We start from the raw sequence: 16,148 nt of genomic DNA on the forward strand, positions 1-16,148 counted from the left end.
GCAGGAAACACTGAAAAAAAAAAAACCTGTCACACACATACATTGTTTCATCCAACATCTATTCTTTCTTTGCAAATTCCCATATCTTATGTTAGATATTAGTCATTAAGATTATCAATAGGGGAATTGACTTATTTTATCTTCCCAAACTCAGAATTTAGATCTGTATTGTACAAAGAGTAGGGATCAAGAAATGCGTCCCTAAGACTTTCCATGTATAACCTTTCTTTAGGTCTTTGTGATTCCATTTCTGTTGCTTCTTAGCCCTACTCACTTCACCATCGCATTTGCTTCGACCTCAGCCAGGCACTTGCCCTAAGTATGTAGACCACCTACGTAAACAGTCTACGTCATATGCCAATGGCAGTTGCATGTAATTACTGTATTCAGAAGACTGATGCAGGGCTTACTAAAAATGAATAATAGTGCAAATTTACAGCATCTGCCTTGGAAGCAAGGAGCAAGTTGGAGGTCTTGTCCTGCATCTACCATTTTGAACTTACATTATTAAGTAAATTTATAAGTGACCTATGTCATGATCCCAGTCCAATAGCAGCCGCAATGAAAGACAATGCATACAGACTAGGAGTAGAGACGTGGAGCGAGAACACACCCTGCTTACAATCAAGAAGTTTATAACCTGGCCAAGGGGTAAGTCACCAGGCAGGTAATTTACTCAGATCGTGTATCCCAACGACTGGGGTAGGCGTTAGGGAAGCACGAAGGAAGCATATTCGATCCTTCCTTGGAGGCAAAGAAAGCTTCCTGGAAGAGTTCGTTTCCCTGATTGTCTTAAAGAACACAAAGAAGCTGAGCCTCAAGAACAAGGGGAATGGCGCTCTTGGGCATATATCTGGACAAAACTTACCTTGAAAAAGATACACGCACCCATATGTTCATTGCGGCACTATTCACAATAGCCAAGACATGGAAACAACCTAAATGTCCATCGACAGATGAATGGATTAAGAAGATGTGGTGTATATACACAATGGAATGCTACTCAGCCATAAAAAGAACAAAATAATGCCATTTGCAGCAACATGGATGGAACTAGAGACTCTCATCCTAAGTGAAATAAGTCAGAAAGAGAAAGACGATACCATATGATATCATTTACATCTGGAATCTAAATATTTGGCACAAGGAACCTTTCCACAGAAAAGAAAATTATGGACTTGGAGAATAGACTTGCAGTTGCCAAGGGGGAGGGAGAGGGAGTGGGATGGATGGGGAGCTTGGGGTTAATAGATGCAAATTACCACATTTGGAGTGGATCAGCAATGAGATCCTGCTGTGTAGCCCAGGGAACTCTATCTGGTCATGTGCGATGGAGCATGATGGACAATAATGTGAGAAAAAGAATGTGTGTGTATATATATAACACAATATATTATATGAAAGAATATATATTATATAAAAGAATATGTATTATATATTGCATAAAAGAATGTGTATATAGGTGTGTGTGTGTGAGAGAGAGACTGGGTCACTTTGCTGTGACAGAACACTGCGAACCCACTAAAATGGAAAAAATAAAAATCATTTTTAAAAAAAAGAAGAAGAGGGGAATGGGAGCTGCCTGACAGCAGAGATTGCCGGAGTCTGGGTGGGAACCCATGTGCTACAAAGTTCTGCCGGCCTAGGTGGATGGAGGATGGTCCCTCGTGATGACGCTTTGCTCAGAGGGGCTGGGGGGCTGGGCAGGAAAAAACGCGGGAGCTCATAACCTGGTCGTCAGTGGCTGCAGGGAGCTGATTGAAATATCAGCACAGGAGGTTTGTAAATAGTCCTGCAGGAGTTCCCGTTGTGGCGCAGTGGTTAACGAATCCGACTAGGAACCATGAGGTTGCGGGTTCAGTCCCTGCCCTTGCTCAGTGGGTTAAGGATCCGGCGTTGCCGTGAGCTGTGGTGTAGGTTGCAGACGCGGCTCGGATCCCGCGTTGCTGTGGCTCTGGCGTAGGCCGGCGGCTACAGCTCCGATTCGACCCCTGGCCTGGGAACCTCCATATGCCGCGGGTGCGGCCCAAGAAATAGCAACAACAACAACGACAAAAAAATAAAATAAAATAAAAAATAAATAAATAAATAAAATTAAAAAATAGTCCTGCAGCTTGATGCTATTATTGGCATTTAAAAGTCAATCATTAAAAATAAATGAATAAATAAAAGTTGATAATTAATCACACATCCTCTACTTCCTTTTGCACCTTAATTGAGAGGGAAGCATAGGAGTCAGATGGACATAAAAATATGAATTTTGGCGTTCCCATCATGTCTCAGCAGAAACGAAACTGACTGGTATCCACGAGGACATGGGTTCGATCCCTGTCCTCGCTCAGTGAGTCAAGGATCCCGTGTTGCTGGGAGCTGCGGTGTAGGGTCACAGATGCGGCTCGGATCTGGGGTAGCTGTGGCTGTGGCTGTGGTGTAGGCTGGCGGCTACAGCTCTGATTAAACCCATAGCCCAGGAACTTCCATATGCCATGAGTGTGGCCGTAAAAAAAAAAAAAAAAAGTCAAAAAGGCAATGAGTATTATTTCTGGTAGTGTTGAATTCAAGAATGTGATATGATTATATATTTAGATTGGCTTTTACTATTTTCTTTCCAAGTTTAAACTTGGGAGGACACGCCCAAGAGTGAGCTCAAATGCACAGAATAATAAAACTAGATGATGCAGCTGCAGAAGGAGAGCACTGAATCGGATATGGATGTGGACACACATAGAGAAATGCCTCTAGATCCGTTCTTCAAAAACTACGGATGAGGAGTCACCACATTTTTTTTAATCTCCCCAAACTGTAGATTAACACTTTCGTAAAGTACTAAACTAATTATTATAAAAATAAAATTAAAAAATAAACATCAAATGCACATCTTGTTTCTCTTATTGTATTCAAAAGGCAGAGCATATATTACAATAGGTTTAACCAGAATAAAAGTAGGAAAAAAAATAAAAGCCTTCCAGAAATTGTACACACTGTTGCCTGAAAGAGTGCCTATAGGTAATTAATGCAGAGAAGTTATATTACACTGCGAGGTTTTGTCATTCGGCAATTAAACCAAAAGTTATGAGTGGAGAGTGAAAACTTCACATTAAAAGCCTTTGTTTACCTTTTGAAGTAGTATCATGGATAGAAATATTTAAACGTTTTAATATATCAAGTGAGCTTGCATTGTCTTCGTTCATGTATCCAAACAGGCTGCATTGATGATGTTCTTTGTAGGCAACGCGTTGTGTTTCAACCATTTCTTGTGAGTTTCTTTTGTTAGGTTTTGCTTTGCTAACATGAGGACTCGGGAAACCTGACAAGGGTTTATGAACAGAAATTGAAGAAATGATTTTGAAACAAGTTCATCATTACAAGGACATTTGTTTTTATTTTTTTTCAAAATTAGGCAAATACAATGCTGTATTTTATTGTTTTATCTTCAGTGCTTTATTAGTATTCAGGGTCAACAAGTTATCATGTACACTTATAGTTTCATTCAAATGATACTTCTGTGAAAGGAATAATTCCAAATCCTTGAATTTGCTATGTGTGGATTTTGTTTTGAGGGAAAATAGAATTTAAAACACACATTAAATTCGTAAGGTATTCAATGATAACTTCCGCAGATGTGCAAAAAAGTAGCTCATTACTTATCGAAAATTATTATTATTTTATGGAATTTGTCATAACAGTCTATAGAAACTCTGATCTTCCAAATTTCTTTTCTATCTGCCTCCACAGTTTATCCACTGTTGGAAAATATGTTGCATAAAAGTGTAAAGACTGTTAAGATTTTACCAAAATGTTGAAATAAGACAATCTGACCATCTAATAAACATTCTTAAGAAATGAAAAGTTTTCTTATTTTGGAGACACACTAAAAGCTTATTTACTTATTTATTTTTTGTCCTTTGTCTTTTTAGGGCCACACCCATGGCATATGGAGGTTCCCAGGCTAGGGGTCGAATCAGAGCTACAGCTGCCAGCCTACACCACAGCTCACAGCAACGTCTAATCTGCAACCTACACCACAGCTCAGGGCAATACCGAAGCCTTAACCCACTAGGCCAGGGTTCGAACCCGCAACCTCATGGTTCCTGGTCAGATTCATTTCCGCTGCACCATGACAGGAATGCCTCAAAGTTTATTCTATAGTTCAAACACCTTAGTAGAACTTTTCCATGCAATAACCATCATTCTTTATCTGGCAGAAATTCCTGAGTTTTTTTTTTGTTTGTTTTGTTTTGTTTTTTGGTCTTTTTAGGGAACTCCAATGTTTCTTCTTTCTTTTTTTATTTATTTATTTATTTTTAGCTATTTCTCGGGCCGCTCCCACGGCATATGGAGGTTCCCAGGCTAGGGGTCGAATCGGAGCTGTAGCCGCCGGCCTACGCCAGAGCCACAGCAACGCGGGATCCGAGCCGCGTCTGCAACCTACACCACAGCTCACGGCAACGCCGGATCCTTAACCCACTGAGCAAGGGCAGGGACCGAACCCGCAACCTCATGGTTCCTAGTCGGATTCGTTAACCACTGCGCCACGACGGGAACTCCTCTTCTTTCTTTTTTTAACTGCAACTTGAATGTACAGAAGTTAGTAGCATGATTGTTATTTTTTTTGTATGTGAGATTTGAACATGAAAGGGATGTGAAGAAATATTTTTTTTTTTTACGTTCTTGCTAACATTCCTGACTAACTCTGAACTGCATATAAAACTATGCAGGATACAATAGGAACACATGTAGCTTAGGGTTTAAGTTTGGTATAAAGGAAGGTTCGGATGGAACAGTGATGGCTACAGGTAAAGACACAGGAGCAGCCAGCAAGATTAAAGAGCTTACATCAGAACGTTTACCTAAAGACGTGCTCTGGAAAATAAAAGCTTAACTGAATGATGTGTTTACTGCAATAGTAAGAGTGGGGAATTGTATACAATTTAATGTGTAAAATTCAAGGTTATTTTCTTTACTGTGTGATAGCCGGGAAGCTGATCAAAAACAGGAATTTCAGGAGTTCCCGTTGTGGCTCAGGGGAAACAACTATGACAAGTATCCATGAGGACACGGGTTCCATCCCTGGCCTTGCTCAGTGGGTTAAGGATCTGGCATTCTTGTGAGCTGTGGTGTAGGTTGCAGATGCGGTTTGGATCTGGCACGGCTGTGACTGTGGTGTAGGCAGGCTACAGCTCCAATTCGACCCCTAGCCTGGGAACTTCCAAATGCTACGGGTGCAGCTCTAAAAAGCAAAAAAAGACAAAAAAAAAGGAACTCTGCCCACTTTATGTGTCCTGTGAGTTGGACTGCCATATCATTAAGTAGCCTTGAAATATGCAGTTACGTTGTGTTGGAAAAGGGGCAACCTGCTTAGGGCAGGTGCTCTCACAAGAAGGAGTGAGTTGGGATTCCTCTCTCAGAGCCCTTAGAATAAACTGTCTCACTTGCACAGCAGGCTTGCTGTTGAGAGTCTCTGGGCCCTGCCTCGGTAACTGCTGCCAGACCCTCTAGCTTAGAGTGTCTACACACACGCTCCTCAAGGAACAGGTCCAACATAAAAGGGGGTTATTGGACTATTCAGGAATATTGAAAGAACGCATTTACAACAGCATAAGAATATTTTTTACTTATGGTAAACCGTGAATTTGTTCTATAGTGATGTAAGCGCAAAATAATTTTATTCCAACTGCAGACTACAAATATATACATAATGCCACTGTATAGCACAGGGAACAGTGTCCAGTCTCTTGGATAGAGCACGATGGGGGATGATGGGAGAAAATGAATGTAGGTATGACTGGGTCACCACGCGGTACCGCAGAAGCGGACACAACATTGTAAATCAACTATACTAATTTTTAAAAAAGAAATACGGTGAAAAAAGAAAATAAATTCTTCTAAAAATATAAAAACAGATACAACCTATAGGTGACACATGGTGAAATATCTGTCGCTGCTACATTCTACTATGTACCTCCACGTGGAAGGGGGTGCATTTTTTGAGGAGGGAGAATGTTATGAAAATAATAATATCTACTGTTAAGGTCCAAAGACTACCGCGTGTGGGTCTTGGAAAGCCAGAGGGTGTCCTCAGGCTGACTTGTTCCAAGTTGCACAGCCTTGAGAACATCGTGACTTTTCTGGGTGACTCTCATCCTTACAGGTGATTTGCACGTGTTACCCGAATCTGCACAACCGCCTTTATGGGGAGTCATACCACTTGTCACTGGACACTGGAGTCAGAAGCGTTAAGCAAAGGGTTCAAAGCCACATAGCAGAGGCATTAGAAGACAATGCCACCAAATTCCTCATTTTATTTGGAAAGAGTTTTGCGTTCAACCTCCTTTGCTTGGGTCTCTTGGCAAACAATGTTCTTTCTTTGATCCGATCAGATCCCATCTGAATCTTTCATTCTCCTTTTAGACTTTTTTGTTTTTTTTCAGACTCAAGACCATTCTGCTTTAAATCACCTTGGTTTAGTCCCTGACTCGCCTTATTTTAATAAAGGACTTTTTTTTTTTTTTTAACAGACTGTGAAATTGAGAACTAAGAAAGCAGAGGAAAAGACCACGAGAGGAATGAATTCCAAGAGTCATAAGAGGCTGAGGATAATAACAGTAGTTCTATTGAACGTGCTGGGCATTTGGTGTGTTTCAGGCAATGTTGTACCCTGTGTAATTGCTTTCCACATGTTATTTTTTTTTCTCTTTACAATATTCCTGTAAAGCAGGTGCATTTATTATTATCCACAATTTAGAGATAAGGAAATCGAAGCACAGAGAAGCTGAGGATCTTGGCCAAACTCACACAGCTTATTTGTGGCAGCACAAGGATCTGAAACTGGGTGATCCGGTCTCAGAGCCGGCTCTGGATTTGAACCACTGGGCTAAAGTGTGAATAAATAGAAACAAGAACAAAGTGATACTCTCTGCCACACTGCCCTCTCATTCGCACCTCTTCCAAACTCGGGGCGGGTACCACATATTCTGTTTAAACCCCAACTGGGAGCAATTCATCGATTCACCCCAAATCCTCCTACAAACCTGAGGCTGAGCATCTGGTACCTGAGTTTGTTCCCTGGACTCTCTGCCCTCTGCCCTCCTTTCCGGTAAGGCTTCCAGATGCAGGCAGTATCTTCTTTGATGGTCCCTGGAGAGACGACCTCGTCCCTCCAGCCTGGGAAGCAGGATGCAGTGTGTGATCCACTCTAGGGAGAATGGCTCTGAGAAGCCAGAGGCCCCCTGAGAAGGAGCAGCAGAAAAGAAGAGAGCGGATGCTCTGGGCTGGGAAGCCCAGGAGGAGGAGTTGCAGGGGGTGGGAGGCACGTCTGTCTGCAGCTGGTTCCTGCGCGTTTCTCAGCACCAGTGCCCCCGGGGATGCCGTGAAAAGGAGGGTGTGTGCGGATGGAGGCAGAACGAGGCGACCCTCAGAGTAGACGTGGAAAGCCAGGGTGGTGTTGAGCTGCAGAACCGCTGCGAATAGCAGAGGAAGCTTTTCCGCCACGGATATTGCTGCCGAGTGAGGAAGATGGCAAAAAATCCAGGCGAGCAGCAGTGCTGGACATGGATCCCGGAGATCTGGTGCTAAATCCCAGCTCTCCGGGACCCCATCCTTCCTGTGCGTCGGTTTCCTGAGGCTAGAAAGGGGCACAAGAGAAGGTGAGAGGGAGCTTTGCCGCCCGGTGCTGTGCCGGGAGCTCAGGCTGAGCACCCACCTCGCTCACTTCTCCCTCAACGTGCTCCCAGCTGAGCTGCTGACTTGCAGAGGAAGCCAAGCTCTGTGGGCATGAGCACGCGTGTCAGGATGGAGTCAGAGTGAGGACACCCAGGCTGGGAGCCGAAACCCAGAGTCAGGCAGAGCTGCAACATCTTGAACGCTTTCCATTCTGCCTTCTTTTCTTCTTCATGCTTCCAGCTGCATCGAACCCGGTTTCTGATGTCCTGCTCTTTCTCTGGAGGGAAGATCTTGTACCATAATTTGGGGATGAGGAGCAGGACTTGGCAGGTGGAGGGTGAGAAGTGTGCAGCTGTGCCTGCGGAGACGGCGACACAGAGCAGCTGAGGCTGGAGGGGTCCCGGCTCCCTCCTCCTCCCCTTCACTTAGTCTATTTGTTACAGGATTTGGGGTGAATCCATGAATTGCTTTTCGTTGCGGCTTAAACACAAGGTGTTAATCCCCACCCCAAGTTCGGAAGGAGACAAGAGGGCCGAAGTGCAGGCTGTAGACATGGGGAAAATGGTGGTGTTGCCTTTGGAATTTTACCTCGAGGAAGTGAGGCAGTAGCACCCACACACGCTGGGTACCGGACTTTCTGATGGGGCCCCTCTGTGGGCATGAGTTGCACTTGCCCTGTGGTTTCAAGAGAGAGGTTCCCAGGCCTTGAAGGGATTGACAGCTTTCCCCTCTTGTGGGTCCTGGCACAAGTGGGTCCTGGCACACGTTTCCTAGGATCTCAAGGAGCTTGCAGGGCCCCCCACGGTGAGCCACAGAACGAGGCCCCACGACTTGGCAAAGCCTCGCTCTTCGGAAGCAAGCTCTGGTTTCTAAACCATCAAGACTTCCGTGTGGGAAAGTTAAGTCTGGTTTATGACCTGTCTCTCCTCTGCAGGAGCTGGTGCGGGGGTGCCGGAGAAGGTCCAAGAGGCGGTGCTGCAGAGAAAGGGGGAGCAGACACGAATGGCGCTGAGCTTGACAGCTTGGCCCGGGGCCAAGCCCGGTTCTCTGCTCACCTGACCCAGGCTGCTCAGTCCCCAGGACCAGGTTAAGGTTCCAGGTGCTATCTCTCATGAAGTCCAAGGACATAAGTCTTGCCCTCGGGTGGAACGTGCAAAGCCCACCTTAGCTCAGATCCTTCTTCCGGGCTGGTCCCGCCTGCACCACTGTAGCCATCGCCAGTTGCACTGTGGCACCTGACCCCAGCCTCTTCCTCTGCAACCCAACCTTGATGCTCTGTTATGTCCTCGGTAGGATCAGAACTTACTCAGACTGAGTTGCCATAGAACCCAGAGGGCGCCCCCGTGGACAAAGGACAGAAGAAAGAAGAGTCACAAAGCTGAGTCAGCGGATGAAAGTCTGCACTGGTCCCAGAAGACACTAACTTCCAGGATTCAGGTACCTAAAGCTGTGATGGATCAGAGCTGGAGAAGGACGCCAAGGTCACGGGGCGGGCGGGGGCTGGGAAAAGAATGGGAGGAATGTGATATTTCGGCAGAGCGATATTTGAGCTAATAAAGGGTCTTCTGGAAAAGGATCTTGGAAGAGGAGTTTTGCCAGAGCATTTGTCAGGGAATGGAGCAGAAAATAGCCATTCCCTGGTTCCTGCCTTCTCATTTGCGTCTTCCCTAAGGTGGAGGGAGCATGGATGCCTCATCCCTCTAACACCAGTTCAAATTGAAGGGATTAGGGCTAGAGAACAGGAGTGACTTCCTCTGGGACTGGCCATCAGGAGAAGCAACCTCCAATGAGCCTGGCCCGATGAGGTGACATTCCATCCAGAGAGGATATTCAGAACACGAGGGTCTTTAGTCAGAGGAGTTTTGACTCAGACCCTAGTTCTACCAGACGTATGACTTCAGGTAAGTCTGTCAGCCTCTTGGAAACCAAGCCCTTGGGCCGTCTTATGGCAGGGAGCATGCGCAGACCCACAGACATTTGTAGGTACTTATAGGTCAGGGAATTTATAGGTCAGTGTATGCCGGATCCCTGGACCAGTGCCTGATACAAAGAGGTCTCTCAGCAAAGGCCGTAGCATCCTCAGCCCGGATCCTCAGCCCCGCCTACCTAACCTTTCTGTAGACCTGGTGACTGCCTCTCTCAGGCCCCATCCATTCCCCGCAGGGACAGAGCCAGGAGGGACTGGGAGATGGCGATGGACCCCTCTCTGCCTGCTGTCAACCAGACTGTGCTGGTCTCCGAGCCGGGGCCCTTTGTCCTAATGGTGGTGCCAGGAATGGACAGCTTGCAGGTTTGGCTTTCTCTGCCCATGTGCCTGCTGTACATGGCAGCTCTGGCAGGGAATGTCCTTCTCCTGGGGCTGGTGGCAGCGGACAAAGCACTTCAGGCACCCATGTACCAATTGCTGGGGCTTCTGGAAGCTGCCCACTCGGTTCTGGCCACATCCACGGTGCCCGAAGCTCTGGCTGTGCTCTGGGGCCTGTCAGGTGAGATCTCCTTTGGGGCCTGCCTAACCCAGCTCTTCGTCACCCACGTAGCCTTCACTGCTGAGTCCTCAGTGCTGCTGACCATGGCTGTGGACCGCTATGTGGCCATTCACCAGCCTCTGCGCTACGGGGCGCTGCTCACCCAGCGTGTGGTGGGCATCGTGGTGGTGGCTGCTGTGACCCGGGATGCCTGTATCGTGGCGCCCCCGGTGGCCTTGCTCTAGAGACTGTCCTTCTGTGGGCGGCGGGCGCTGCCGCACACCCACTGGGAACACATGGGCGTGGCTCGGCTGGCATGTGGCGACACGCGCCCCAACGTCTGGTACGGACTGGCCACCACGTTGCTCTCTCCAGCCCTGGATCTAGGGCTCATAGGTGCTTCCTACGCCCTCATCCTCCGGGCTGTCTGTCGCCTGCCATCCCATGGGGCCCGCTGCAAGGCCCTGGGCACCTGCGGGGCCCATGCCAGTGTCATCACTCTCTTCTCCACACCAGCCCTCTTCTCCTTCCTGGCTCACCATTTCAGCTGCCACACGGTGCCCGGCCACATCCACATCCTGCTGGCTAACCTCTACGTGGTGGTGCCCCCTGCCCTCAACCCCATGGTCTACCGGGCGCGGACCCAGCAGATTGCTCAGAGGCTCAGGCACTTGCTTCGGTTCTGCTGGGCGGGGGCAGTGGGGGGCGTGGGGCCTGAGAGGGCCTGCCCCCGGGAATGAATGAACACCCTGCTTTCTCCAGCACGCTTCCTGGGGTCAAGCCAGGCTGCAGGACCCATGGGGGCAGAGCTCTCGCCAAGGCATCTCCATAACCTGCCACTAGGTGGCACTGTGCTCACTTCAGTCCCAGTCCCACCACGGGCGCTGAGGGCATCTCTCCCAGCCTGGCGGGAGACTCGTCCTCTTTCTAACTCTGTACTGAGCTCCACAGATGCTCACGCACACTGGGTCTAGACTGGGGCGGACAGGGAAGCCCAGGGCCCAACCAGGGTATCAGGATCTTGTCTTTCCTCAGCGCTCCGTCCAGCCAGAACCAGAGGAGCGGAGAAGCGGCTCCGAATGGGGGTGTGTTACTGGATGTGACCCTGAGCGAGAACTCCGCGTTTGCGGAAGGGGTAAGGCAGGAGGCGCTGGGAAGATGTCACAGTTGGAATAAAATAGAGCACAGGGCTGGACGCTGACATGGTTTCTGACGTGGGTGATTCCCAACTATATCTTGGAAGACCTTTTGGCTCTGGGAGGGAAGAGAGTGGCCAGTGCTGCATTGCCTCCCTAGGCTAGTTCCCCTCCTTGCTCAGAGCCTTCTCCAGCTCTTCCAACTAATACTACTCATTAGCTTTTGTTGGCAAAATATAGGAAAATGACCCCAGTAAAAGGTGTCATGTTTCAAGCTCTGCCTTTCCTTCTGTCCCCCCTAAAGTTCCATGAGCATCCGCCGGGACACTGATTCTGGGTAGGTTTCCCACTCGGTGCAGCTTCAGTTCTGTAACCTGTTGCTCTCTTCATCTCTCGGTCCTGTGTGATTCCTCTGGGCCCTGTGCTTACAGCAGGGCCAGACCAGGGGAGCTGATGGAGAACGGCCTTGGGCAGGGAGTCAGGGTGGAACTCTGTGAAGTGAGATGGGAGTATGAGCTCCCATTAAGGGTTGCCCGGCAGAGCCCTGGGTGTGTCTTCCTGGAGCTATATGTTCACCAAAGCTCTGGGATCCTTTCCTAAGAAGGGCAGGTGGAGGCTCCACCTTGCTCAGTGGGTTAAGTATCCAGCATTGTCACAAGCTGCAGGTATAAGCTACAGATGCGACTTGGATCCTGCGTTGCTATGGCTGTGGTCCAGGCCAGCAGCTGCACCTGTGATTTGACCCCTAACCCAGGAAATCCCATATGCCGCAGGTGCAGCCCTAAAAAGACAAAAAGTTTTCATGAAGCATAGTTGATTTACAATGCTGTATAATTTCTGCTGTACAACAAAAATGATTCCTTCTAAATAAATAATCCTTTGGTACAATAACAGCAAGACTCCTGGCCAGCTCTCAACTCTCTGGAGTTTCTTGGCTCACTTTCAGCACCCCGAGAACATATAGACACAGATTCTTGGCTTGTCACTTCTCTATCTGTAAGGTGGAGCTCATTCATGCAGGTTTCAGACCCTAACATCCCCGCAGCCACACAGAGGATGCCAGAAAACTTCACACACGCTCCCTCAGACTCACACGTTCACACACACGCACACACTCACAAATATGCATCCCTCTAGAGGTGCGTTCTCACTCTTCCGTATACAGCATTTCCATTTATACTCAAATATCAACCCATCTATTTTAAGATAGCCACTAAGAGGACATTCCCCTGCTAACCGAATACAAGCTGAACTCCATCTGCCCACTTTGCATGGCGTGGACAAGTTGGCTTTTTAGATGCCTAAACCTGCCCTCTTAGGAATTTCACTGCTAACCACTTCCACACTCACCTCTTGGTTAACAGCCGCCTCTCCCCCAAATGCTGGGACACAAAGGTAGGCGCTCACGACGGGGCCAGGACATTGAAACAAATCATTTCAAAGGTTCTGCGATAATGCCATGAGGAAAAGGCCAAGGGACAGGTGAATAAAAAATACGTTGCGAGGAATGATCCCTACCCCTTTAGATTGTAATGCCTCCGGGAGCAACCCTCCCGGCTGGCCCTGCGGCTGCTTCTAGGATAAAGGAAGTCTTGTTCCCATCACATGGGAATACTCTGGGTGAAGTCTGGAATCCCCAAATATTACCCCCCCCCAAAAATCACAGCCTCTTCATCTGCTTAAGAACTTTATTCTTGGGGGGTTCCCGTCGTGGCGCGGTGGTTAACAAATCTGACGAGGAACCATGAGGTTTCAGGTTTGATCCCTGGCCTTGCTCAGTGGGTTAAGGATCCGGCATTGCCATGAGCTGTGGTGTAGGTTGCAGATGTGGCTCAGATCTGGCATTGCCGTGGCTCTGGCATAGGCCAGTGGCTGCAGCTCTGATTGGACCCCTAGCCTGGGAACCTCCATATGCCATGGGAGCAGCCCTAGAAAAGGCAAAAAAAAACCAAAGAAACAAAAAAACTTTATTCTCGCTCCACTTTCCTTCCTAAGACTTCACTTTTTCCAGCTCACTAACGAAAGTAATAAATTCCTTCCTATGGGAGAAATTGCTTTCTTATGGGAGATAAGTGATTTAACCTACAGCTTCAGGAGACTCAGCTTTTTGTACAGCAAGCCTGATGTCCCTACAGAGATCCACACATAGCACCAAAGACAAACACGCATCCCACGAAGTGATCTGCTTTTTTCGTTTGTTTGTTTGTTTGTTTTTTGCTTTTTAGGGCTGCATGTGCAGCAAGCATATGGAAGTTCCCAGTCTAGGGGACAGTCGGAGGATCAGAGCTGCGGCTGCCGGCCTACACCGCAGCCAAACCAATGCAGGATCTGGGCCAAGTCTGTAACCTACACCACAGCTCGCAGCAACACTGAGTCCTTAACCCACTGAGTGAGGTCAGGGATTGAACCCATGTCATCATGGATACCAGTTGGGTTCATTTCCACGGAGCCACACAGGGGACTCCCTGATATGTTTTTTTTAATTTTCATTTCTGAATACTACCATCCTGGGAACCTTGTCCCCAGTTTCCTGGAAAATGGTCTTATTTTATTTTATTATGGAGACCTGGACGCCCCAGATTTGTCTCTCCCCCCACCCCCCCCGCCCCGCCCCAGCCTGTTCAGGCAGATACTGTGAAGCTTTGAGCCGACATCATAATATCCCATTTCTGAAGAGGTTATGCTTTTGGTGGGCGGGGCCAGGGGAGGGGCGGCCCTGGGATGCGTCATCTCACTCCGCCTACCTTGTATCAAGTATGAATCAGTAGCCACGACGGGCCTCAGCTGGGCCGTATCTGGAGAACTGGGGTGAGGGTACAACATCACAGGGGACCTGGCCCCAGTCCGGTCACACATCCCGCTGGGGGCAACCAGGAAGCCAGCCTGTGGCCTGAGAACACGACACCTGAGACCCGCAGAAATACCCGTCTGCCCTCACCCCTTCTGCCCCTGCTAAGTTCCATGCCGCATGTCATCACTCGAACACCCAGGATGGCCCAGGGCGGGCGTCCTGCGCGTCTGCCTGCAGATAAGAGCACCTCTTCAAGTGTCACTCAAGTGATCATCAAAACACCAGGCAAGCAGGAAGACTTTACCATAGCCGATGACACCTCGGTGAGGCAGTTCAAGGAGAAGCTGTCGGCTCACTTTAAGTGCCAAGTGGACCAGCTAGTGCTGGTCTTCATGGGCCGGCTTCTCAAAGACCACGACACACTGAGCCGAAGGGGTGTCCTGGATGGACACACCATCCACGTGGTCATCAAGTCCAAACACGGCTCCAGATCCCTAGCTCATCCCACCCGGAACCCGTCCACCAAAGACCCCAGCCACCAGGACAGAACCAGGCAAGGAAACAGCACGGGGGTGGACCAGCCTGCCAGTGTGGGTCACAGCCCAGTGGAACCTGCTCTCTCAGTAGAGCCTGATGTGCCTAAAGCACATACCCGGGACCAGGAAGTAGGTCGTCCCGAGCACCTAACTCAGATCCTGGAGGACGCTAGCACTCAGAGGCTTCTGTCCAACACAGACCTCATGAGACAGTTCATCTCAGAACACCCGGACATGCAACAACTGATGCAGCAGAACCCCGAGGTCTCACACATCCTTGACAGTTCTGAGCTCCTGTGGCAGACGCTGGAACTGGCCAGGAACCTTGCTGTGATTCAAGAGATCATGCAGATCCAGCAACCCGCACCAAATCGTGAACACCCTCGGAACCCACAGTCACGTGTGGGCTCAGAGTCCATCCCAAGGGTACAGAACTCCCCCGGGCAAGGCTCTGCTGATTTCAGCGATGAGATGCTCAACCCATCGCAGGATCCATTTGGGGGCAACCCTTTCACAGCTCTCCTGGGAGGACAAGTGCCAGGACAAGTCCAGTCCTCACCCCCATCTCCACCACCCCAGGAATGGGGGGAGCAGCTCCCCCAGCTCCCTACAACCAGAGTCATCTATGCTAGCTCTTGTGCCTTCTCCTCCATCACCCCAGCCAGCAGCACCCCAGATAAGAGTCACCACACTTCCAGGGCCTTTACTTCCACGAACTCCACCAACAGCTGGAGTCACACTGGTACCGTAGAGAAGCCAGCTGGGATACCAGTCTTACCGAGCGTAGAGGTCACCCAGCAGCCCCAGGCAGAAGAAAAAGATGCCGCCATCTCTCTAGATAGCTCTGGCCAGAAATTAGAAGATGCTCTCCAGCTGTCAGATGAGCCGAGCAGCTCCCCCATCACAGCAAGCCTGATGCAGCTGCTTTTGAACAACCCCTCGCTGGCAGCCCAGATGATGCTGGGCGTGAGTATGCCCCAGCTGAGCCAACAGTGGCGGCAGCAGCTGCTGGCATTTCTGCAGCAGACACAGCTCTCCGAGACGCTCATAGCTCTTGGCAACCCTAAAGCATCGCAAGCAATATTGCAGATTGAGCAGGGTCTGCAGCTGTTGGCCACCGAGGCACCTGTTCTTCTGCCCTGGGTTGCACCCTACCTGTGGGGCCTGGGGTGGCTGCCTGCACCCAGTTGCAGCTACCCAGACACAGTGCCCTGGGCCTGGGACACGCCAGACATGGCTGAGCCCAACGGGCCCGAGGCCTGCCACAAATCTGGAACAGTCCTGCAGAGGCTACAGTCCCTAGCTGGAGACCCCGCCCACCTTCTACAAGCCCCTGAGATTCGTTTCAGCAAGCAGATGGAATCTCTCCGGGCCATGGGCTTTGGGAACCAGCATGCCAATTTGCAGGCCCTCATTGCCACTGAGGGCGACAGCAGCGCTGCCATCCTTAGGCTCAGGAGACCCCAGGCGTTCTAACCAACATGCCCACCTCCTTGCTTGCTACCTGCCTGCTGACCCACTTGATCACCTCGTCTGCCTCTCCCATCTCTTCCGAGGC

General features: G+C 49.3%; 2 protein-coding genes across 2 annotated transcripts; both read left to right on the forward strand.

The window, feature by feature from the left end:
• The first annotated feature begins 9,850 nt into the window (after window positions 1–9,850).
• LOC125111877 (olfactory receptor 52B2-like) lies at window positions 9,851–10,372 on the forward strand. The gene has a single exon (XM_047754012.1). It carries the CDS (start codon window positions 9,851–9,853, stop codon window positions 10,370–10,372), a length of 522 nt encoding a protein of 173 aa, XP_047609968.1.
• Window positions 10,373–14,224: 3,852 nt separating this feature from the next.
• Window positions 14,225–16,066, forward strand: UBQLNL (ubiquilin like). The gene has a single exon (XM_047753340.1). It carries the CDS (start codon window positions 14,225–14,227, stop codon window positions 16,064–16,066), a length of 1,842 nt encoding a protein of 613 aa, XP_047609296.1.
• The last annotated feature ends 82 nt before the right edge of the window (window positions 16,067–16,148 follow it).

This window comes from Phacochoerus africanus, chromosome 11 (genome assembly GCF_016906955.1).
Source record: "Phacochoerus africanus isolate WHEZ1 chromosome 11, ROS_Pafr_v1, whole genome shotgun sequence".
Classification (NCBI taxonomy): domain Eukaryota; kingdom Metazoa; phylum Chordata; class Mammalia; order Artiodactyla; family Suidae; genus Phacochoerus; species Phacochoerus africanus.

Bases quoted from the DNA above. Each gene is read 5' to 3' on its own strand.
- UBQLNL (XM_047753340.1), top strand. From the start codon at position 14,225: ATGCCGCATGTCATCACTCGAACACCCAGGATGGCCCAGGGCGGGCGT.
- LOC125111877 (XM_047754012.1), top strand. From the start codon at position 9,851: ATGGCGATGGACCCCTCTCTGCCTGCTGTCAACCAGACTGTGCTGGTC.